Source organism: Pempheris klunzingeri, chromosome 15 (assembly GCF_042242105.1).
Source record: "Pempheris klunzingeri isolate RE-2024b chromosome 15, fPemKlu1.hap1, whole genome shotgun sequence".
Lineage (NCBI taxonomy): Eukaryota > Metazoa > Chordata > Actinopteri > Acropomatiformes > Pempheridae > Pempheris > Pempheris klunzingeri.
This window is the reverse complement of record NC_092026.1, coordinates 22,284,278-22,308,489: the sequence shown is the minus strand read 5'-3', so window position 1 is coordinate 22,308,489 and position 24,212 is coordinate 22,284,278. Positions and strand designations below refer to the sequence as shown.

At 40.9% G+C, this 24,212-nt stretch overlaps 1 protein-coding gene across 5 annotated transcripts in view; it reads right to left on the bottom strand.

Moving 5' to 3' along the window:
- The window catches only part of LOC139214224 (receptor-type tyrosine-protein phosphatase F), a 156,840-nt gene that overhangs the window by 66,610 nt on the left and 66,018 nt on the right, over positions 1 to 24,212 (bottom strand). For all 5 annotated transcript variants that reach the window (XM_070845017.1, XM_070845016.1, XM_070845020.1 and 2 more), the window contains exons 4-6: positions 23,604 to 23,745; positions 4,314 to 4,502; positions 249 to 359 (exon numbers count right to left, since the gene is read on the bottom strand). In XM_070845017.1, coding sequence (XP_070701118.1) covers positions 249 to 359; positions 4,314 to 4,502; positions 23,604 to 23,745 — 442 coding nt within the window. The remainder of the gene's footprint in view (positions 1 to 248; positions 360 to 4,313; positions 4,503 to 23,603; positions 23,746 to 24,212) is intronic.

Here is a 24,212-nt window from a genome sequence, read left to right as displayed (position 1 = left end):
AGAGGAAAATGTCAGTCAAACAGAGCCGGCAAACTCCCACGCATTCCCGAGCAGAGCTCTAATCATCAAAAATAAAAAAAAATGAAATAACTAAGGTAACTGTGTGGATGTGCCCTTGAGGGTACAGGGTCTTAAAGGGAGATAGAGATATAAATATGCATGGTCACTGGTTGCACGGTTGTTTGTAAACACTTCATACATTAGAAATGATAGATCAATTCAAGAAATGAGAGACTTTTTGACTTTACCTCGTACGTAGAGATTGGCAGGAGCAGAGTAACGGGTCCCAGCACTGTTCATGGCGACACATTCATATTTCCCTTGGTCGGACTCCTCGCTGTTCTCAATTTGCAGAGCTCCTGTGTAGAAGATTAACAAATTTAGCTGTCTTGATAGTTGGTGCAATATGAGATGTAACCTGGCACAGCAAATATCTGTACAGTGACTCACTGGAGAGCGTGTAGTCAACTAGTCTAACTGAGTTGATGTGTAATTAAGTGCCTCAGACATGGACGTAGTTTTGTCAAGAAAATGCTCCCGGCACTATAAGCCTTCGAAAATTTAATGAAACTGCTAACAGAATATTTGCCTTGTTGTGTTAAGGTGAAGAAAATAATCTGAATAATATGGCATAACCATCGCAAGCTTAATAGGCCTTCCATTTATTAGTGTAAACTATGATCAAACTTGCCTGCTTAACATCAACACCTCTGCAGTCTGTGTTTTCATTATTTTATCAGGTAAACATGACTGATGGCTGAATTTATTTGCTTGATGGAAAAGATTTAGCTGCAAAGCAAGTGCCACTGGAGGCATCTTTTCTTCAATCTCTGTTGAGCATGCATTTAGTAGTGAGGTCATCCTGCTCTCTTATCACCAACTATCTGACCATGTCTCACCAAAGCCCTCAAGGGAGATGCTCCTCTGCCAGATGGTTTAGATTAGTATTCATAATCCCAAGTAGCTGTAGTCATCAGACAGAAGGCTAACTTGTTGTTTCTAACAAAGCCTGAAAGCCCAGGAGACCCGTCTTGGTGTGGTCATTTGACACTCCATCTCCATGACCATCATATAATCATTTCTACTGAATTGCAAATGGCTGATAGATGATACAAGCTGTAGTTCAACAAATTAAACAGAAAACTTTAAACAGAAATCTTACCTGCATCCCACAATTTAGAAAAAAATATTTTCAAAAACAAAACTACTTCTCTCAGCAGTATGTATGTATGTCATAAGCGAGTGATAACGGTTACCACGTCTCCAAAACAGCATGGTACGAGCATGAAAGGCAGTCAGCCACCATGCAGTTTGAAAATGACAAAAATACTCAGCATAAAATGATGTCAGGATACATTTTTTTTTCCACATCATGCAGTATGAGATGAATGTAACAAACAGGTTCACCACCAACCAAAGGAGACTCGAATCAAGACAAGACCATAAAAGAGAAGCGAAACAGGGTGGGGCAGTGACATGTGATAATACCACCTCAGATCTCATGACAACACATCTCTCCAAGGTGTTTGCATTGCACGTTGAGCTCATCGCTGTCTGATTCAGCACTGACATGCACCTGCATACTAATGCTGTTGTCACCAATCTGTCAATCTGCCCATTCTCCCACGGGAGAAAACAGTGTGAGTACTACAGGAATGTAGAAGGTTACCGCTATGGCAGTTGTCAGAGCTGCAACCCCTTCAATTACTTCCAACTACTCAAACACTGCTGGATCTTCTACAAGGTCATTTCACTGTTTCCCCTGCATAGATATTGCATAGGGAGAACAGAGGCTGCCATAAGGCTGCCTTAATATAACTCCTAAAGAGTTAAACATCTCATTGAATATGGGCTGAATTAGGAGCTATGGACACATAGACAGCGAGACGGACAGCTGGCAGCTCCAAATGTATTCAGCTTGCCCTAGACGTCCAGTATTTACCTAACTGTTACTGAATGGAAATCATGCTTTCACTCGGGGGAAAAGCAGATTATTATCATAAGAAGGGGTTGAAGCTTCCACCTTAACAATCTCAACCAGGCATCCTGTTCCCATGCTGGGGGGCAATGCTGCATAGGCTGTATGCAAATGCAGCCATTTCAGTTTACATAGAGGCTACATGGAGGAGCCAGGTAGATCCTCTTGTGGCGACTGTGGCCTTTAGTTTAAAATGCAACTCCTCGCCCCCTTTTCGCTGCAAAGCCAGAGGAAAGGCAGAAAAAAAGTTTGTTTCTGTGTGAATATGTGTGTGTTCGCTCATGAAGGTGGCTGATTTCTAACAGTACAGGACGAGCCTTGAAAAAGCTCATTTAAAAAAGTAGCACCATGGGCTTGCTTTTGCGTTTCCATTCTCCTGACATCGGGGTTGGTGATCATTTGTTTGTTAAGGAGGAGACAGAAGACAGAACATGTTGGGAAGAGACAAAGGGGGGGTGTGGAAAAAGGCGGGTTGGCGCTAACAGCGTGGATGAACCTGGTGATGTGGCACCGGGAATGCAGGGTCTGATATGGAGGTGAGGGAATGGTGTGTACGTGATATTTTCCAACACACTTTATCATCCTTACCTCTAATTGGTGTACCACCTAGGTGGGAGTAATTTCGATGCAAACAGGGTTGAGAGATTAGTTAGTAATCCACTTATAACAGTGGGAGAGAAAAACATGGCTTCTGACAGGCCACAGATAAAAATAAAAAATAAAACCGATACAGAGTAGAAGCCACTTAACTGCAATGAGACAAAGTTATTTTAAATCAATGCTGTGCAGCAAGTATAGATTTTGGATGGCAAATTTTGTCTGCAAATGACATTTTGAAAAATAAAGCTGCTATTTTTGTACTTGCAGACAACAGCTAGCGCCACATTTGTATTTGCTTCATAGCAGCATTGAAATAATATGCAGTTTAAGCAGATTTTAATTTAAGGTGACCCCCACTCTTTGTACAGACTGCATTTGGGCAGAAAGCTGTTAGTAAAATGGGCAAAAGAAATGAATGAAAGTCATACACAGTAAATAGAGTGATGCACAGGAAAAAGTATTCAGGTCAGAAGTATTAAACTGAAAAGAAGTTAGTATCTCTACAGAGCGAATGACTTGGATGGTGTGAAAAGATAGACCAAATGTGTCTGTGTGCTCACTCGAAATCGACCAAATGTGATGCAATAAGAGGAACTGGGTCTGCCTCTTCTGTTAAACTGTAGCAGCAAATCATTGCACTTTCTCTGCCATCGCAAAATTGGCCTCATTTCAGGTCATATGCAGTAATGTAAATCCTGATACGGCAGCAGATGTCAAGTAAAGGGTGGTGGATAAAATTGTTAGTCTGAGGGCATTGCATATCAGCACATTTTCAGGCGCTGTCACTATATGCAAGAAAGAAAACTAATTAAAAGTTTGTTGCTAGAAGTAAAAAAAAAAAAGAAAATCACAGTTTTAGGCACAGTTTTATCATTGTAACAACAACACTATCAAACAATTAAGTAACTGTGTTAGTGTCTAATTTGTGAGAAATCTGTATCTAATTTGGGTTGTGCTTATAATAGAGCCACATTTTAATATTGCAAGAAAATTGTACAGTCCAAGTGAACATGCTCCAGTGACCTGTATTCAGCTCCCACTGGGCAGCTCCAACGCCAGGATTTTTCTGGAGTAGCTCTCATCTTTAATCTCTGCGGCCTCCAACCTGCAGCCTGGCCTATCCCTCTCTAAGTGAGGTAGATTTAGTAAGGAGTGACAAGACGGAACCTGGTCGAAAGCCACTAATCTTTCCACCTTGCGCCGCTTCCATCTGATCCAGGTCAGCCAAGCACTGTTTATTTACCAAGTGGACTGCTACTGTACACAAAGACCACCTCTCATTGATTTTTTTATTTATTGCACAGTTGAATCCTAGCAAATGCATCATCGGCTGGCCTACAGTCAACCAACTGCATGTTTAAGAGGGAATTAAGGCTTGTTTAATATGATGTTCTTTGGAAGGTTACAAGTGCAGGATCAACTTCCAACTTTATACATGGGTGCTGCTATTGTGAAGAATAAAACTGTAAAAACTCAGCTAACTAATCAAGGTGACAAACTCTGAATAAAACTTTCATGACCTTTGAGATGAAAGAGAATACATGACAACAAAGGCCTTTTGTGTTTTCACGTCATCCTCAAGTCTAGCACAACTCATGTCGGTTAGTATTTGATGGCATCTTGTGCACTGCAACTTGCCTTTGCTATATTTACATTATCAGTATGTCATGTAGACTAACACGTTTAAGAAGATCAACTTGTCCCTGAAATTTAATCAGATCAAATCAAATTGTACCTGAACGAAGCTGTTTAATGCGCCCGTTGCTGCTGCTGATGTCCACAGGAAGCATGTCCTTGAACCAGGAGATCTCTGGGTCTGGGTTTCCGCTGGCGGCACACAGCATTGTGGCAGTTCTGGTCCTTTCAACCACCTTCAGCTGGGGACCCATGTCGATGGTGGGGAAGCCATGGGGGATTTGGTTCTCTGAAAATTCACAAAGGCCAATTTTTAGTATATCCAGTGACATAGGGAGCAAGAAATTGGAAAAAAAAAATAAAAGATAGAATAAATAAATACACAAATAAAAAAAACAAAGATGACGAAAAAAGATTCTGACAGAATAGGCTCTCAATTGCTGGGAGAGGTGTGTTGAGTGCATCAGAGCTGTTGAGATGGCGTGGACAGAGAAGAGGATGAAAGAGAGCAAATACATTTCAGGTGCAACAGGTCGAACAGTAATCAGAATTCACACATGTACAAAAATGTGTGTAAGAGCAGAATATACTACTGGGGAATGGCAGGGATTTCAAATTTGATTGAAAAAAGAAAACCCTGCCTCTGATTGATTATCATAGCAGCTTATTACCCGGCACGGGGAGTCTCAGGTTTAGACAGAGGACGGATAGTTGCAATCTGCCTCTGGGCACCCATGCATAAATGAGCCGCCTTAGGCTTAGCAAGCTAAACAAACCTATTTGAATAATCCAACTCATCATAATGAATGTAACAGCATATCCATGACATATAATCCTTAAACCAGAATTTGCAATGCTAAGGTGAGAGGTAGTTGTTTTCATAAATATATACTGTCATATAAAGACGAACAAAATATAAACAATATCCACTTCTGGGCGATCTCAGGCTCAGCCTTGGCATATGGGATTCCACATGTCATAAGGAGGAGATACATCCCAGCATACAGTAACTAGCATTGACATCAAACACTAACAGTGTGGGTTTCTATTGTGGAAAACCTACAGTCTAGTCAACGGAGTAAACAGCTCCTTCATGGTCATAGTCCTCTAAACTTGACATTGACAATCATCACTCTTCAGTAATGCACCACTCGCTAATAACAAGTTGTTTGATTTTGTAGCGTCAGTCAGCAAACTACAGACACTTAATTGTTAACCTCTTAATTCTTGCTCATATTCAGATTAAATAATGCAATATCCCACTATGCTGAGTTTTGAGAATCTTTGTTGGCGGCCAAAACAGAATTGTTATCTTTAATACGATGGATCCAAATTATTTACGTGCTTTGTAGTGGCTTTACAGTCCACATTTGGCCTCTCTATGTGTGCTGCAAATCCTAAATCAGGACACCCCCCACCCATCCACCTGCCCTCATAATAAATCCTAATTTAACCTCTGGACGGCGTTAATCAAGAGGAAACACGATGGCCCTTGAGAGGTCTTATTATCAGCTTGCTCTCAAACTTGTAATCTCTTTTATCTTTTTCCTCATATATGTAGATGTGTCCTTGGGGGCAAAGAGCTAAAATGAAACCCTTAGAACAGTGATAATGATTCTAATGCCTGCCTTTGGTTCACCATCAGAAGATAAGTAACTGCAGGTTAAGAACAAGCAAAGCAGCTAGTTGCTCTACAGAACGGTGAACAGAATGAATACAAGATAGAGATTTGGCTATTTAGAAATATTAAGGAAACAATGTCCAGAACAGGATTATAGTATGAGGTGGTTTGATCATGTAAGACTGTGATTACAAATTTGTGGATGTGTGAGAGAGTAGGGCTAAAAAAACTCAATCAATTAAGAAATGAAAGATCGTCTGATCATCTATACGATTACATCTGCAAAAACGCTGTCTAACTTAAAATGGAGTCTAAGGAATGCATTTAATTCTCAATCTGTTCCCCTTCACTTAGTTTGACTGAGTGAAAAACCAGTATGTAAACTTATATGGCTGGAGCATGAATAGGTGCATGGTGGTTCTACTTTGTTCTGATCCCCAGCAGAGCACTTGTTCCTCCTTTCACCCTTGTGTTTGGCCTGTAGCCCGGACCGTCTCATATTCAGATGTAGCTGACAGATCCCTGCATGGCTTCTTATCTTTGTGGCGAGGCCTAGTTCCTGTCTAATGATACAGGATTTGTTTTCAGACATCCCAACTGAAATCGGGATACCTATACAAAACAGACAACTACAGCACATTGAAATAATACTGTACAATTTGTCATTGTATGAATAATGGTAACAGTAGCAGCCTGTGCTCCTCTGTGGTCTGCTCTCTCTAACCTTCAAAGAGAAAGATGGGAAATGTAGAGGAAAAATGGACAGTTTGGTTGCCAACGATGAGCAAAATAATAGATTTCTCTGCTATTCTCCTTTTTAAGTGTAATGTGGGGTAACCATTAAATCATACTAAACCTAGGGGGAGCTGAACTCCAGTTTCACCTACTTACAGTTCACTTAGAACATTCATAATGGCCACAGATCACCTGAGAGGAGGTCTCTTTGTGGCTGCTCATATGTACCCAATTTTCTGGACGCAATCACTGGGAGGCCCGAGGCACAATTGGTGTGTGTTCAGGTGGTTGTGCTCAGGGACAGAAGGCTGTATTTGGGGACCTTGAAGTGGAACTTAATTAGGTGGCATGCATGTCTGTGGAGTGATGTAGTAGCACTTTTCCATACTGAGTTCTCATCTGTTCCCCTCAAAAATATGGATTATTTTGCATACATAGATTGAATCAGTTCGTTTGAATAAAATGGTCACTTTTATTTCTCAAGACTAACGTGTATACAGAAGTAGAATAATGTTTAGCAGCCTTATCTTTACACAACTGTTGAAAATGGAATTAGTAGACAAGAGGAACCAAAAACCTATACAAAGAGTCAATATAGATGCATGGGTAAATCCATAGATAAGGTTAAGTTCTGACTTTACATATCAAACAGTTCTGTGCTTAAATGAAATCCTTAGAACAGATCTTCTACCCGGTCATCAAAATGGCGTAGCTTCCCTTTACAGTAGGTCTTGTATAAAGAAACTATGTGATTCAAACCAATCGATTCAATGAGGCACAAAGCTGTTCTGTCAATCAAACCTAACCAGTTACACTTAGGGATTGCATAAAGGAGGACTACCCCCAGTAATTCATGTCTGGCCTTACTGGGGGCAGGGGCTTTGCAGAACAGTGCTTTTCACTAAAAAAAACTGGAACATCACCAAACCCTCTTGTGTTGCAGCCTATAGAATATTTATGATTAAGATTATAGGCAAATGTTCCTGGGCTGTGAAAAATGCAAACCATTGGTAAAACAGGGTGAAATACCCCAAAGGAGTTATTACACGAGTCAGTGGCTTTGTCATATCAAGAAGCACAAACTGGGAATACTTTAAAAGGCACACAGCTGGTGCTAAGATTATACATGAATCTATTCCCTACTTCTTCTCAATGTTTGCATTGCAGGCAAACTGTTATCACAACTGGTGGACGTGTTTTTCCCAGTATGTCTGATTAGTAGAATGCTCACCATGGTTTCACTTGGTGTGTCATTACTAACATGGGAAATTGCTGAATGGAAGACTGGTTGGGCTGAATGTACAGTAAATGTTCTACATATGTAAGAGACAGAACATTGCTCAGCTTCAATGCTATTTCCATAGTGTATTCTCTGCTGGGATCAGGAAATATCCAATATCCTACTCTTGGGGTAGCGTAACCAGGAAGAATAAAGAATAGCAGTTCAATTTGTTGAACAAACAAAAAGGATTTCATTGGTATAGAGATGACAAGATACAATTTAAACTGTTCTCACTGAAGCTAAATTCCAACAAAACCTCCCACAGGCCGTTCAAACCATGATGTCAAAACCAAAGATAATGTTTGCACTAAAGATTTGAGGTAGACCCAGAATGTTTATAGTATTTGAGTTTTATTTCTGTATGTTCCTTGAGCCTTGGCTTGCACTATCACTGTGATTTGACTCTCAAAAAACAGATTCTTCTATGTACTCATACACTGTCAATTCGTATTTTTTTAAAGTGTCATGAAAGGCTTGCATAAGAATACATAATCATAAAGAACTTTGTAACGTACAAAACTCTCTTGTATATGGTCTGACAGTTAACACTGGTTAAAACGTTAACATAATGCTCTGCACAGAATGGTGAAACTTCTCTAACAATTGAAAATCCATGCTTCCCACATCTAACCTAGCTTTTTTAAAGTTGCTTATGTCCTTGGCTTTTGGTAAAAATGAAAAAATGAAAGTTCTCTCTACACACATGCTTATCAAAGATCTTGTCAAGTTGTTGGGTAAGATTTGAGCCCTATCTGTCTGTTCCAACTACTGCAACTCCTGCAGCAGGCCATGTCTGCCAACTTGTCAGCCCTGGAAGACAAAGACATGCCTTTGTTCAGTCCTCTTTAATTTGAAAGGAAAAGAAAAGGGACAGGGAAATTTGGAGAGATTCCAATGAAATAGTGCAGGCAGTGCAGGTTGATGTTTGTCAAGATAGAGGGCATTTTTAATAAAAAGGCTCTCTTGTGCTGGAGAATAATTCATCAAAAAAAAGCTCCAATTCTCTGTCTAGTCTGGGCAGGAAAATACGAGTGCGGCGAAAACCCTGCGATAATGTCACATTGGAGGTCCATTACTAAGATGAACGGTGCAGCAACAAGAAAACTAAACAAAAAAGGCCAATGTAATCCGTGATACTTGTGTAACTATCTAACTAATTTATTCTGCATGTATGCAGACTAAACAATCGGAAATTATGCATGCGGCATGCAAAGCGTTGCGCTGCTACTAATCTAACACAGGGTAGGCAGTGTCTCATACAGAGGAGCCCAATCTGTTTTAAAGCAGAGGCACTTAATGGGAATCTGTTTTATTTGTAAAATATTTTGGTAATTCAGCTGTTACAACAAAAAAGAGTAAACTCCCTGGATTTGCAAATGAATAAGGCCGGAGGCAAAGCCAGAGAGGCATGAGGCTAGGTGCGCATGAACTGGTTCCTCCATGATGTGAAAAAAGGACCATTGTTCTCTCAACAGCCGTTTATCACGCACAGAGTCATACAGCAATATGAGCAGCTTAGTAGATGAACTTGTTTACAGTGGTGGTTATAGCAGTATGGTAGAAAAGAGAGGGCAGAAGGTGGTGACTTAATGTGGTTTTGTGGTTGTGCTACTCAATTAGGATAGCAGTGGGGGCATTGACTATACACAAAAGGCATGGGGGAAACATTGGCAACATGATTTGTAAAGAGAAGAGGCACTAGTAATATGGTAATTGGTGAAATTAAGAAAACATGATACAGTAATCATAAACTATTGTGTCAAGGAGGTGTGCCTCTGCTGTAACAGCCACAGGCAGGTGAGGTATGATTTAGACGAGAAACGTGAGGGGAGAAAAAGCAAAAGGGAGAAGGGAGGGGAGGAGAAGAGGAGGGGGCAGGGGAGGGGTGCATGCCAACCTCCTGCCAGCTCCAATTACCAGTGTGAGTGGAGCGTGGCAGCTAGGGCGATGGGTCTAATCAGAGCCCTGCTGAAAGAGACCCGTCCCTGTCCTCCCGTCCCACTGGGAGGCTGCAGGAGCTCAATCCCACACTAACGTCAGGCAGCGTTTTTCCCTCAATCCAAACACACTCATCTCAATGGGGGAAAACACTCCAGACACCCCAGTTCCTTCATAACAGGGGAGCACTGACACAGTGGCAAAAGATACAACAGTTCTGCATAAAAAATGCCTGCCTCATTTCCATTTCAGTGCCCTAGTATCTCTTTCTTCCTATACTGAAGTGCAAAAGGTGGCGAATGGCATGTGCTGCTATAAATGTTTTAAGTTAGCGTTATGTCACAGAAAGGCCCCTTCAGAGAGAACATGCAGTCATGAAACATGTCTACGAATATTCATGAGAAAGCATTGCTACAGCATGATCAGGAGCTGTGTGCATACTGACAAGGTGCCCATAGCATCTTGCTTCAATCTGTATTAATAGTTAATCTGAGTCCGTGTCAACATGTACCATCAAAAGTTAAGGTGATAGAGTGAGCATTTCTTGAGCTCTTTGACTTATATATCTGAGCCGATCGCATTTCAAGCAAGAAATAAAAGGCCTTATGATCTCCACGTGTGCCTGTTGCCAAGTGATGGTTGACAACAATTAAAGGTGATGTCTCCTTTGATAGTGTGAGCCAAAAGACCACAGTGACAGCGAGACAGCCACTTGCCTCATGAAATATTACTGCTCTAAAATCTACCCTTTTAAACATACACCAGTGCACCAGTCTTTATATAGCAGGTAAAAAAAATGCTTTATGCACTTCTAGAGAATATGTAGACCATTTTGGTATTTTATTTGCCAGTGTGTGCAGATGTGTAGCATTTAGTTCGTAGCTGATAAAAGGTGTGAAAGAGTAATAAAGCCATTTTGTTAGACATGTTAGGTATGCAAAATGTTTGAAGTACCTATTTCCTATGTTTAACCAATAATCCCTTTTAATTATTCACCTTCCTGCTGGTCTAACATGTGAGAGAAACTAAATATAGTGCAATAATTGTTGTCTGCGTCTCAACTGGTCTTGAGTCAATCTGGCACTGAAAAGCAGACAAGCTGTCTGTAGAAACAAAGCGCATGGCCTGCGGCTGTTTCTAGCCAAGAACATCGTCGAGGCAGACATTTGCATCTGCCTGAGACACGGAAATGTGTGAGAGGTGTCAGCTGCAGCAGGAGGTGCAAACAGAAGCCAAAGCTAACATGAGTTCAACTGAAAGAGCTCTATGAAGAGTTGGATTGCTGACGGTGTGTACAACATTCAGCGAGTTCCCATGGAGAACGTTTAACTGCAAAGGATTCATGAGGAGTAGCACTGAGGTGCAGTGGTTAGTCACCTCACACCAACAAGGTTCTGAGTTCAAACCTGCCAGCTGGCAGGAGGCCTTTCTGTATAGTGTCTGTGTGTTCTCTCTGTGTCTATGTGCGTTGCTCCCGTTTTCTCCCCCAGTCATGACATGCAAGTTGTGCTGATTGTCAACCGTGTTGTCTGTCTCTATGTGTTGGCCTTGTGATTGGCTGTTGATCTGTCCAGGGTCAGCTGGGATCAGCTCTTGTCTCCCACAATGCTCAAGAAAGTTGTTTTATAAGGAACACAAAGGTGATGGTGGTATTCCACTCTCTTAGACAGTGGTAAAGGATGGAAATCTGGGGATTACAGTGTTTAGTAACAATACATCATTACAGCTGTTGCTTGGTAATATTTCCTGTCAACTTCAACCTTTACCCCGACCTATGTGTTTGATAGGTATGGTAGTCCTTGCCGGTGTTTCTTTCTGAAATCCTGTGACATTCAGGCGATGACTAATAGGCCCCACAGCAAGGCAGACAGGCCAGACTGGTGTTCATGTAACTGCCTCTGCACTTCAGACTTGCAAAACATTGGAGGGCAAGGAGTTCTCTCACATGTTCTGCCATGAGGGGCATGTGAGCAGGACCCTCCTGTGTTTCAGAGAAATACTAGCTGGCAGAGCTCTCACTGCAGAGGTGTCCTCAGCAGGGATGACACCGCACACCCCGACATCAAAGACCCGGCAAGGAGGCCATTGATGTAATACTGGTGTAATGACATGAAAATGGTGAAAATCTCCATGGAAATGAAGGCAAATGTACAATGCGCAATGAAATGTGTATTATAATGTGTGTGGATATCTTGTTAAACCAGTTGTCTCTTGCACGCTATCTGTTAGACCAAGTGTTATGGCAGTTGCTATAGCGATAGTAGGGCATCAAACAAACAGTGCTGAGGACTGCACGCAGAGACACACCTGCATGCAATGGACCATCACAAAAACACAGTCAAAACAAAAACACTGTTAATGCGGTTGTTGATACATGCTACATGCTAGTGGCCGTACCATCGCGCTGTTATTCTGCTGTTTAGCCAAGTGTACTTGGAGTAAAAAGACTGTAATGCATGCCATGACCTTTGAAATAATACACTTTTTTGTCTGGCTGAGCAGAACATTTGGCCTCACTTCCTCGCCTACAGGCAGATAATCAATAACAGTCATCTAATCCCCCCCCCAAACCCCCACCCCCAAGCTCCTCCCTTTCCTTCCTTGCCTCTCTCTCTCTTTTTATCAACTCGCTCTCTCCACTTTCCTATTCATCTCTACTTCTCCCTTTTTCTCCTATCTGATATCATACTTCCACTGTCGTCAGTATGATCTACGGCCCTGCCAGACACCCAGCGCCTGTTATTTATGCCGCAGCGCACCGGTTAGTACATAACCGTGGCCTCCGACCATTACTGCAACCCAAAGGTGGTCTTCTGAATTCACATGGTTATGCTGACCGAGTCACCTTGTGGGACAGGCACTGCTGCACAGAATCACATCCTCCATTAACTACGCTATACGAGTAGCACAGCTGTAGGCTTTCATTTTGAGATTACAGCTCTACTTCTTGCCTTCTGGTCCTACCAACAGGAGTTTGATTGAAGACCCTTGAGATTATAGTATTACAGAGTACACGGTTTGTGGTTTACTACTCATTTTAATGTAACTGCCTCTGAGATGGAAAAATCTGAGGGCTCATGGTAAATTTCTGTGGTAATACGATGTGGCTAATAAGACAGGCAATTCCTCCAGGTGTCTTGGAAAAAAGAACAAGGACAGGACCAAAAATCGGGAAGCGTGACGGTTAATGAAATCGGTCTGCAAAAGGAAGTAGAGCTGCGGTTTGCAAATAAATGAATTAATTGATCCTCTCCACAACTCAAATTAATCATCGGCACAGCTTTATTGTGACATGTTTAGTGTAATTACGGCAGATAGGGATGGCTTTTATGAGTTCTGAGAAAGGCAGTGGATGTAGTGGAATGTGGCAGGTTCTGTTAATTAAATCCTCACTGACTGGGCTCCTGTGACAGCCTTTACTTATTCTCTCAGTCAAAGATAATGAATAATACACAGAGTCTCGAGTCAATGTCGACAGCCTCAACTTTGTAGTAGTTTGCAGAAGTGATGGGTGTTCAAAAATATCACCTTTTGATATAAGTGCTCACCTTAAAAGAAGCAAATGCAATGATTTCATCAATGCTGGTCAACAGTAACAAAAAGTTGGTATAATCAATTTCATCAAGGGCACAAACTTGCTTGCCCTAACAGAAACAGTCAATAATTATGTATGGTGTCATTTTTACATTACAAATAATAAAAGAACAAGTGCTCCCGACCGCTTGGTGTGAACATGTCCTTTGACATTGTGTTAAACCGAGCAGAACTGAATCCAAGCCTGCTCGCTCAGTCACCCTTCCATTGTGAAACAGGTTCAAAATATTGATGCAGATGTAGTGCATCCAAAACCGGTGCCTTTGACAGCTGCAAGCAGACCGATCAACTACAACCTTGAGAAACACAGCTTAGCCGATTACAGAAAATGGGTCTATGCCTCTTAAACATGAGAAAAATGTCAAGCTTAAGTTCAGCCCATAAGGCTGATAGTGAGTCAAGCCGTTCTCCCCTGCTTTCTATGGCCCAGTGGGTAAGCCAAGAGGGCTTGGTGTGTAAATGTGTGAGGAAACAGGGTCAGGGTGAAAGGACTCCCATTAGCCAGCTCATTGAGTGTAGGTATTAGAACCCCCCTGACATGCGGTGGGCCCATCCATCCATAGCCAGTCAGGGCCTGGGGAGCCGTTGACTCATTGGCCTGCGCAGCTTTAAGGTGGACCTTGCACTTTAGCTGCAGGGCTACAGGCCCTGGGCATCACTAGGAACAAATTATTGTCTGGTGTGTTTTTCCCCATTGCACTGTGTTGTTTTTCTATTATTCTTATACAGAAAAAGAAACCATGCAATATGATGCAGCAAATGTAATGTAATACAAGTCTAGTGATAAATAGTATGATATCGCATGTTGACACTGTATCAGTAATGTGTTACCTTGCTCGTTCATTTTTGAGCTGATGTGTTGTACTGAATAAACAGGGGTGGGCAAAACATTAGAAGCTGTGGCCTAAAAATTACCATAGAGGTAAATAAATTTGCACGGTTTTCATATTACATTGTAAAGGGATTTCTATTTTTCTGGGTTGTTGTCAGTGTTGCCCAGTTATTTGTTTTGTATGACTCAGAGACGAACAGAGACAGGCGCAGGCAGCTGGGATGGATGAGGAGGAGGATGGAAACATCTATACTAAACCAAACAATACAATATGCAATTACAAACTAGGGCTAACAATATGACGCTACTGTAAATCTATGAAATCAAAAGTAATTTTACTCTGTCTACACAACATCAATAAACCATGTACAGCTCAAAGTCAAATACGCCTCAACAGCAATGTCAGGTTTAATGTGTTATGTTCCTCTGAAAAAAGTAATTTCTTTTATTGAGTTCTGTGCATTTTCAAATATGACTTGTGCATTTTTCAACTGTTCAGCAAATTCTATTAATGATTTCAGGCCACTTCTGATTTACAATTTCTGTTATTATGGTTTTCCTCCTCCGTGGAGAGGAATTAAATGTAATAGACCTCTCTGTTAACAACTGTTGAATTGAAAAAATACAGTCTGGCACTAAGATTGGGGGACAGGCTGAACTTTGGCTGAGCATCAAACACTTTTAACTACAGTAAGAAGCAATGAACAAATTGATTTAATGCAAAATTACACTGCAGCTGTCTGCGGGGCTCTGACTGCTCAAGTGAGAGTAAATGTTTGACTTGCATTTGACCCTTCAAATACCAATTTGATTCAGGTGCACATTTGTGACAGTTTCCATCACCCCGTGTGTTCTTATTCAGTGAAAGGGTTTATATTTCTAGAAAAACTATATTTCATTTTCATTTAGATGCGAGACTCGCTCACCCCGCTGGCCTCTTGTCTAATTCTGAATGAAACAGGACACAATAAAACCTTCTTGGTTCAGATAATGAGAAGTTTGTAGAAATGTAGAGAGTAACAAAAGACAAGCAGGATGACATGTTACCTTGCTTAACACTCTAATGGAGGAAGCAATATAGTACGTCACTCCGAATACATGCATGGTGAAACATTATTGATAACCAATCACATCGGTCATGCTCTCACAAACAAGTTTTCAGTAAAACCTGTAATTGAATAATGAAGGCCTGTTGCAGCTGATTGTGGCAGTTATTTAATAGCAGATGTCAATTCACAAATATCCCTGTCTGTTCTTGACAATGTCCAGATATCAACGGATGTGCATGTCTTGTCACATCTCCGATATCTTCTGGAGTCGAGAGACAACATCCAGATGAGTTGTTCAATATGTCCTGACAATCAACAGAGGCCATAACTTCAAGTTAAAAACAGCGACAGGCTACTGGCTCTGTTCTCAATAAATGTATGACAGCAGCCGGAAGAAACAGTGTTTTACTGTACAAGCTATGTAGTATGGAGTGTAGACACGTCAATAGGAAAATCTATGCAATACTATGCAATCCAGTACAAGAGCTCTGCAATAAATACTACCACTGAGAAGCTAATGATGTTAAAGGAAAAGGAGCGATTCAACTTAAATTTGTATGGCTGTCGTTTGCGGTGTTTTAAAATATTATGACATGTTCAGCGTCATCAGTGCATCAGATGATGCTAAAGGGAAAAATCTCATCTACATTAATTTTGCCAATTTCTTTTTCTTTCTTCTTGTGCTTGAGAGGTTGAGCAAATGTGTTCTTTGGGAGAAAGTGGAGTGCTCTGACGCATTAAAACACACACTTGAAAACCACTGGCCCACTTAAAAAGGATAAATATGTCGCAGCATTAGCCTTTCCTTAACACCTTTCAGGATGTTGAATTTTTCCCAAAGTGGTTGAACTTATGGGATAAATTAGAGAAATGTAAATACGCTCTTGAGTCATTAGGACAGGCTGCAGATGTGTTTTGAGGTTTTAATACCAAATTACATGCTTTCAACAATTTAGAAAGTGGTGGGAAGCAGCCAAAGCTAGAATGATCAAGTGACTTTTAAAGAACCGGCCTAATTCACCACCTGAGTCAAAGAAAATAAAAAAAAAAACAACAAGACTTCAATTTTACCGTAATTCCCATAACACGGCTTGACTCGCTTGGTTCTTCTATATTCTATCAACCACTTTTTAAATGTTATTCTTACTCATTGACCTCTCCCTTTCTCTCCGTGTCTCTCTCAGTCTATCCCCTGAGGCAATAGACATGATCAGCACTGACGGCGCAGACATACCAGACATTGCAGACTTCACAGATACAGCTTGCCAAAAGCATGGAGCAACTGATGGACAAGTACAGACGATAAAATGTTGCCTCAAAGCCAGAATGACTCCATCCAGATGTCTATATATATCATGAAATTTAGTATGGTGTCAAATCTCACAGGACAGATCAATTAACCAAGGTCAGTTTGTCTAGTAACTGAAAATTTGAACTTATCTAATCGATTTAACAGCAGTCAACCTAAATTATCTGACTTAAAGCAGAAGATAACCTTTACAAGGATATGCATTTTTTTGGAAAACTCTGTCCAGGTTGATTTTTATTCTATATGATAATTTATTGATCAAACACAGACAGATTAGAGCAGAAGGTCAGATATACAACAAGCTGGCAGGAATTCTGAGATATTCAGCGTCCTGCTCAAGGACACTCCAGCACAGTGGCTGCTGCTGGTCAAAGCCACCCACACGTTGACTGGCTAAAGAGGGAAGACTATCCAGCGGTGTGAATGTTTTATTCATTAGACTGATATTCTAAGGTTGAAAACAGATTCATGTTTGTAGTCTTTTCAATTACCTGAGCGTTTCCATTGTTACATGGGACTACAACCATAAAAGACCTTAAAATCTTAAAATATATCTGCCTCCCTAACAATGCCAAAGTCCTTGGAAGTAAGAAAATGAGGATGCAGATTGGGCGGCCAGGAGGGTGATACCACCCTGCCATATTGTGTGAGTCCTTGGGAGAAGCATGCATAGACAGATGCAGTTTGTATCTGTCAGGCTGGATATGATCTACGATGCTGGGCCTCCAGCCAGCAGATGGTGGGAGAAATTAAATCTGTGACACAGACCGTCACAATGGAGCTCAGAAATACAGTAGGGGGGTACACCTGTAGATCAGTGTGTGTATGTGTGCGAGTCTGTGAGAGGATGCATGTCCCTGAATGGTTTTGTGTGTGTGTGCAAGCTTGTGCTTCTGTATTCCTTCAGCATGTCGTGACAAATAACAGCCCTGCCTAAAACAGAAGCCAAACCTGTTCTGCTAAGCCAAACTTTCACATACTGCATCATTTTCAAACAACCCGCAGTATCTAACGTTAAAAATGAACTGACCTCTCACTTTTTGTAACAACAGGGAACAGCTATTAAAATTGCAGCATAAATATTACAGAAAACCATCAGCATTTAAAAGGCGAATCAGAGAGAGTGGAAAAGTAATGTGGGGGAATAGCACTTACACAACAGACCTTATTTTGGTCATTGTGGATGATATGAATAGTGCGAAGGAAAGGAGTGGATTAAGTTGTCGGAGGAACAGGACTTGGTATTAAATCATTCCGATATTGCTTCTGTATGTATTTATCTTGCCTGGGAAGAGGCGCAATGCGATTTCTATGCTGTTTATCCAGTCAGGTTTGTTGTCCGCACTTGCCTGGCTACTGAGATATTTATTACTGGCATTGTGTCGCAGTCATTTTTGCCTCTGCACCAGGGACTATAATGCATGCCAAGCAAATAAAGGCCTTCTCTAACTGGTGAGGCTGTAATTTGTTTACTACCAAACACAGGACCACTAAATACAGTCAACACAGTAACACTAGGACACTGTATTGAATTCCATTTTGAAATTTTTCAAACTGTGCCCAAAAACATTTATTAACACTGCAGTATAATTATAGCCTCTTTTCCTGTCAAAACATTAAAGAGGCATAAAATTGACTCATACAGCAGAACTCTATTAATTTTACAAGGCGCTGTATCACTCCAAAGCTTGATTTTTGCCAAGCAGGAGGGTATTTTTTTCTCTCCACTGCAGAAGCTTTGAATCTTTGCATATTTCTCACTTGACCTTTCCAAACATTACATTTTTTTCTTGACATTGCATGTTCAGAGACGAGTTGCTAGGGAACTTCAAAAAAAGGTGTGCAGCTGGTCTGAAGGAGAACCTTTCTAATTCACGCCCTGACAGCAGAGGATTCCAGTAATGATGGAGCTTTTGATCTGGTACCATTAGATAACATTCCTCCTTTCTGGAGACAGGTCCGCTGTCTCCCAAAGGACATGAGAATGTTCTCCTGCACAGCAGAAAAGTCACAGAATCTTCTTAAGGAATTCTGCTGAAACTATTGAAAGTTACAATGGGTGAGTGTCAGCAGATAAGATTTGTTACTTATTAATTTAAGATTTATCTGTTGGCAAGATATTTGATTTATAAAATGGCTACAAATGCCTACAACCACTGTGGCTTGAGTTAAGATTTCAAGCTTTTAGCCATAAAAAGAAACAAAAGTAGTATTAATGTTTGTATAGACCCCCAATGTTTGTGGTGAATCTCTTTACTGCAAAATTTTACTTGGAAAATGTGCATTATTACTTAATATATTTATTAGATCGGTCGCTGTAGGCTTTTCCCAGGACTTGTCAATGCTGCAATTTCCTTGCAGCTAATAGACGCCAATTAAAACCATGTACATTTAAGCATTTAGCTCAAGCCAATTTCATGAGAATTTGTCACCAGTTTTGGAGAAAACATGTCAGCTTCCAATAGTGAAAACAGTCACTCTACCCCATTGCACCACAGAGCCTCGTCAGTTTTATCATTACCATTAGTGTCATGACATGGTTTTGACATCACCTTAGTCATTTCTTGATCTGAGTCATTGCATTTTACATTTTACATGCTCATCAAATGTTAACAGCCATGAAAATGTGAATTATTGCTTTGGCATAGAGAAGTGGCAGGGCACTGCATTTAAGACTGATGTTGTGGGCTGAGATGTCTTTTCTGGCCGGCAGTAGTTTATTTCATACATCACCAAGACAAGCACCATTTACCTGAACATTTACTGAGGCAGTTCAATTCAACAGGGGCGCTCAAGGTCAAAACGTTGGCATCGTTACCCAAGTAATGAGTCATTGTTCCCTCTGGTCATCTCTCTATTCTAACCTACAACGTCACACCACTACCTCCCTGTCCACTATATTTAACAGAGAGGAAGAGAAATACAAAGGTACAACACAGAAAGGAGTACATACACAAAAAAAACGTAAAACCTACAGAGACATGGAAGCAGAAACATAAATGAAAGAGAGGGGAAGGGAAAAGGGAAATAAAAGACTGACAGCAACAATATTTCTCAATCACACCTCCCCCCTCTGGTCTCACCATCGTCTGCATCATTATTTATCCATACAGGTCAGACATGCACTCAGCTGACTGACTTTCTCTCTCTTTTACGAACATGCAGTATAGGCAGGATTGTGCATTTGAAAAATAATCTTGCATGTAGACCATCACAGTGAGAAAAATATGATTACAGCTCAGCATCCTCAGATTTTGACTTATGACACTCAAACAACAGTAAAGAAACCCAACTCTATTCTCATCACTCTATCACAGTGTCACACACACAAACAATGAGAAATGCTGGAGCTAACTTTGGGGCCGTATGCAAGTCTCAGTGGTGTGACCTCTCGGGTGGGGGCGTGAGAACTGCCACGAACAAAGAGCAAGGCTGTTACAGCGTGACAGAATTACAGAGTGACTCAAGACTCATGACTGCAAAAGTGCTAAAGCCCGACTAGGCTCTGGTGTGAAAACATGCCTTTGCAGCTCGCCACAGGTGAGCAGCAGGCTAAACTATACAGAAAACAACTGTATAGTTTCACTCTGACCATCTGCACAGGTTAAGAAGAAGACAGGGACCACTGGACACAGCACCATTTGGGGGCAGACTTCGAAGAACAGGTTAAATTTGACATCTATACAACCTGAATTCTTTATACAAAGTTGGGTGACAGTCATTGGGTGACAGTCATTATCTAAAAACCTTCGACCCAGGCGCAGTGACTCAGAAAGTGAAGTGACTGTGAGTCAATCTACTTAAAATGTTAACACATAATTGCATAAATCACTATTTTGACACTTGTGTTTCTATGCATTTAATTACTTGGTGTTGCACAAGAAGCTGGCTGCACTGACACAAACTAGGCTAAAAATCACTAGCACCCTGTGGACTATAATGCACTTCAGAACCATAATATATTCATTCATACACCACAGTGAGCTCCTCTGAGCCCACTGAAAGCATGCATATAGCTTCATCATGACTGTCATAATCTATATTTTGCAGGATTGGCATTACAAAATAAAGAGCCAGTATATGAAATAATCATAATTAATGCTCGACCTTCCTTTGCTATGCTAAAACCTATAATCCTGATCGACTTAGTGGTATAATGACTTCACCACTCTCACTGCCTCTCCGGATCAATGCATTATGACAACTTCATGTGAATGCACAGGCTCATGTACTTTAAGTCATGCGGAGAGTGTGAGGCTTTTTTTTTTTTTTTTTGGAATGAAAAAACGGGAAGTTTTTGTTTATGAAGTCATTTTTCAACCTTTAATTATTCAGCGAAGGTTGACTGAGACATGAAGTGTTTGTAAGCGATGCGCAGCTTAACTTTTTCTCATCACATTAACATCTGGAGACGTATGTGAGACAGCTACAGTCTTCTATTACTGGTCACTGAGCAGTTTTACTAGTTCTGTGCCTTGCTCAAGAGCATCACAGAGAATTAAGTTTACAGAAGCTCAGCAGGTTTCTTGGTCGCCTTCTCCAGATTTTAGCATTTCATTTGAAAAAGCAACATTCTGTCAAGACACCAACTTCTCAGACCTTCAGGCTACCACAGCCCCATTAAGGAGGAGGATCATTAGTCTCCGTCTGCTTGGTGCTGCCCCAGTGTTTTCTTGTGTAGTGCTGCTGATATGAACTTGACAACAATAGCCTAAAAATAGAGCCGAGCTGACAACATTGCTCCGTGAGGGTGTGTGTGTTTGTACTGACTGAGTTTGTGTCAGTGAATATGCATGAATGTGTGTATGGCTGTACATTTGCGTGCATATATGAACGGGCTCTTAGTTGTCCAGCACATCCTCAGGGCTCTGGACAAGCATGCTGAAGAAGTTGTTTTGATTAAATATGATGTGTGGTTCTGGTTTTTACCAGCCTCTATGATTGCATTTATACTTGAAGTTTTCCTCTGATAAAAAAGGAAAATGTTAACGGACTAAAGTTTTTTTAACAAAACTGAACCACTTATTCTTTATTTAATTTAAAGATTAAAATATAGGCTAATAAATCAAGTCAGTGGGTGAACTACATTCCATTAAATATAATGTAATAATTATATGTCCAATTGATGAGCATCCAATTATTTACATTTACACTATAAAGATAAAATCCTATTAAAGTCCTCATTTAAAAATAAACATCTGTCTCTCTTCGCCTTGCTTAAGGTTCAGCGGTGAAGACTTCAACTTCACCATCCACTTGTTTACTTTGGCTGTCTGCCATTTCACTCTGGACAGGTAGTGTAGAACTGGCTTGCGTGAGCTTGTAGGCTGAGAGCAGCTGTCCAAAGTTTTTTAGAAACCTTTACTGTTTTGGTTTGTCAGGCCAAAACAGTGAGCTTAGTGTGGCTTTCCTCTGTATAGAGGTGCAGGCGCAGGTGTTGACATTTAGTCGACTGATAAACAAAAGGGACCTTTTCGTACTGCTGTCACTCAGTTTGATATCATCATAAAGAATTAAAATTAAAGATTTTATAGTGACTGTTATTTCACATGTTGGTTCGGGCAAAAACACAGGCAGTGTTGGTAACACTGCCATGGTTAAGGGTCTGACTCCCATCCCATGCTGTATGCAGTGGGTGTGTACTAGTAAAGCATCCATCATATGGCTTGTGTCTGTATGGTACTTGATTCTGGGGTTAGCAGCTACAACACCAAGCACAGCATCACTGAGAGAAGATGACTTCATGCAAAGCACGCCTGCTAGTGAGAACAGTTGCTCACTGTTGAGTAAGACTGTTGTCCGTCTTTCTATCCCACTGACTGAGGAAATCTCAGTGTCTTACTTTGCCCCCTCAACAATAACACTATGATTAATCTCTCATTCATGTGCGCTTCATGTCGTTCATGTAAGTGCTGTTTGTGCAGGCAACTGCATTCCTCACAATACAGTGCAAAGAAGGGTTAGAAAGAAAATCTTTCTTTGCGCAGGAGAAAAGTCCCTTTGGGAAGATTACGCAAGCCCAGCCGATGATATCATCAAATCAGCGTGGACAGAGAAAAAAGAAAGGGTGGGTGTAAGAAAGATGGGATTCAAACGGGGGATGGAAAGGCTGTATTTGAATGAGAGGGAATCTGCTTTAATGCCTGTGTAATGGCTATGGACGCCCTTAATCCTCCCGCTGGCTACCTCTGGAGCTTTTTCTTGAAGGTTTCCAATGAAATCAACTCCTGCTGTGACTAGCACCCACATGACAAAACTACAATCAACTAAGTAAGAAATTCACACAGCCTCAATTACGGCTCAGTGATATGGAGGGCTGAGCAGGGAGAGAGGAGCAGAACCCCTGTCCACATTGATCACATACATTAACTCTATGGATGAGGAGAGGAGGGAGGTCCATTGAGGTCAAACTAGCCTGCAGGCAAGGTGGGTAGTCCTACCAGTCTAAGAATTCTTGCTATATACGTCCATGTGGAGCATTTTTCTTGAAGATCTCTGGATAAGTAGTGAATCACTGACTTGTAAATGTTTACTTGAGTCATATATTTTAGTCATCATTCATTAATTAGTGAATAAGGCTTGTGATGGGGCCATTTATTATATTTTTTCTTGTTGATCGTGGGATTGATTTGTAGTGGTAAAGGATATGGACTGACTCACTCATGAGAGGAAATGGAAAATAAAGGGAAAACATTTCTGACAACATAACTACTTTCCAGGCCATATATTTGCTGAATTGCTGAACTGTATGCTATCTTGTTTAAAAACGCATTCCTTGCATTTTTTTTTTTTTCACCTTGTGGAATTTCCATTAAGATAGATGTGCTCCTCCATGACACTGCCAATACCAGATATCCTTAGAGTTTGCAAATGTTTATGTATGTATTATTAAGGCAAACACCCATGTTTGCTTGTGGATATATTGGAATAAAAGCCCCAAAAAACAGCAGCAGCAGGAGGGGTTAAAGAAAAGAGCGAGAATAAAAGCAAGATGTTGAAAGAAACTGAGCGTAAAAAAGACTTATCTTACCTTCAAGCACTGTAAGCTTGGCACTGGTGTTGATCTCGCCAGCGCTGTTGGTGGCTGTGCACTCGTAAATAGCTTCATCTCTGTGTGTGCGCAGCGGCTGGATCCGCAGTACGGAGCCTGAGCCGTCATCAAACTCAATCACCTAGGAAAGCAAAGGGGCAGGAATATTTCTTTTCTAAGGATATCACTTCATTGAAATATATAAATAACATTCATTTAGACTTGCAGATCGCAATGTACTTGTTTTTGTGTTCCAGATCTCAGGAGAAAAATAGCACTTTTGCCGGTTTTGCAGCTTTACCACTTTCTCAAAACCCTTTTTTTCGTGTCCTGCTGCAAAAAGACTTTTCAGATGTGGAGTATAAGTCAGTTGTTCTTACTAACAATGGCCAATGAAAAGATGTGGCTGACATTTCATCTTAAATACAAATGGGAATCTACCATAATGTTGAGAATGATCTAATGAAACCATTTCCAAAAATGCTGTGAGCCACAGCAGAAGCACACAGAAGAAAGGATTGGATCAAGGAAAACCAACCTGGAGAATAACCCAATAGCAGCCCCAGCTACCACGGCCACATACATTATGATACAGAGGAGAACGACTGG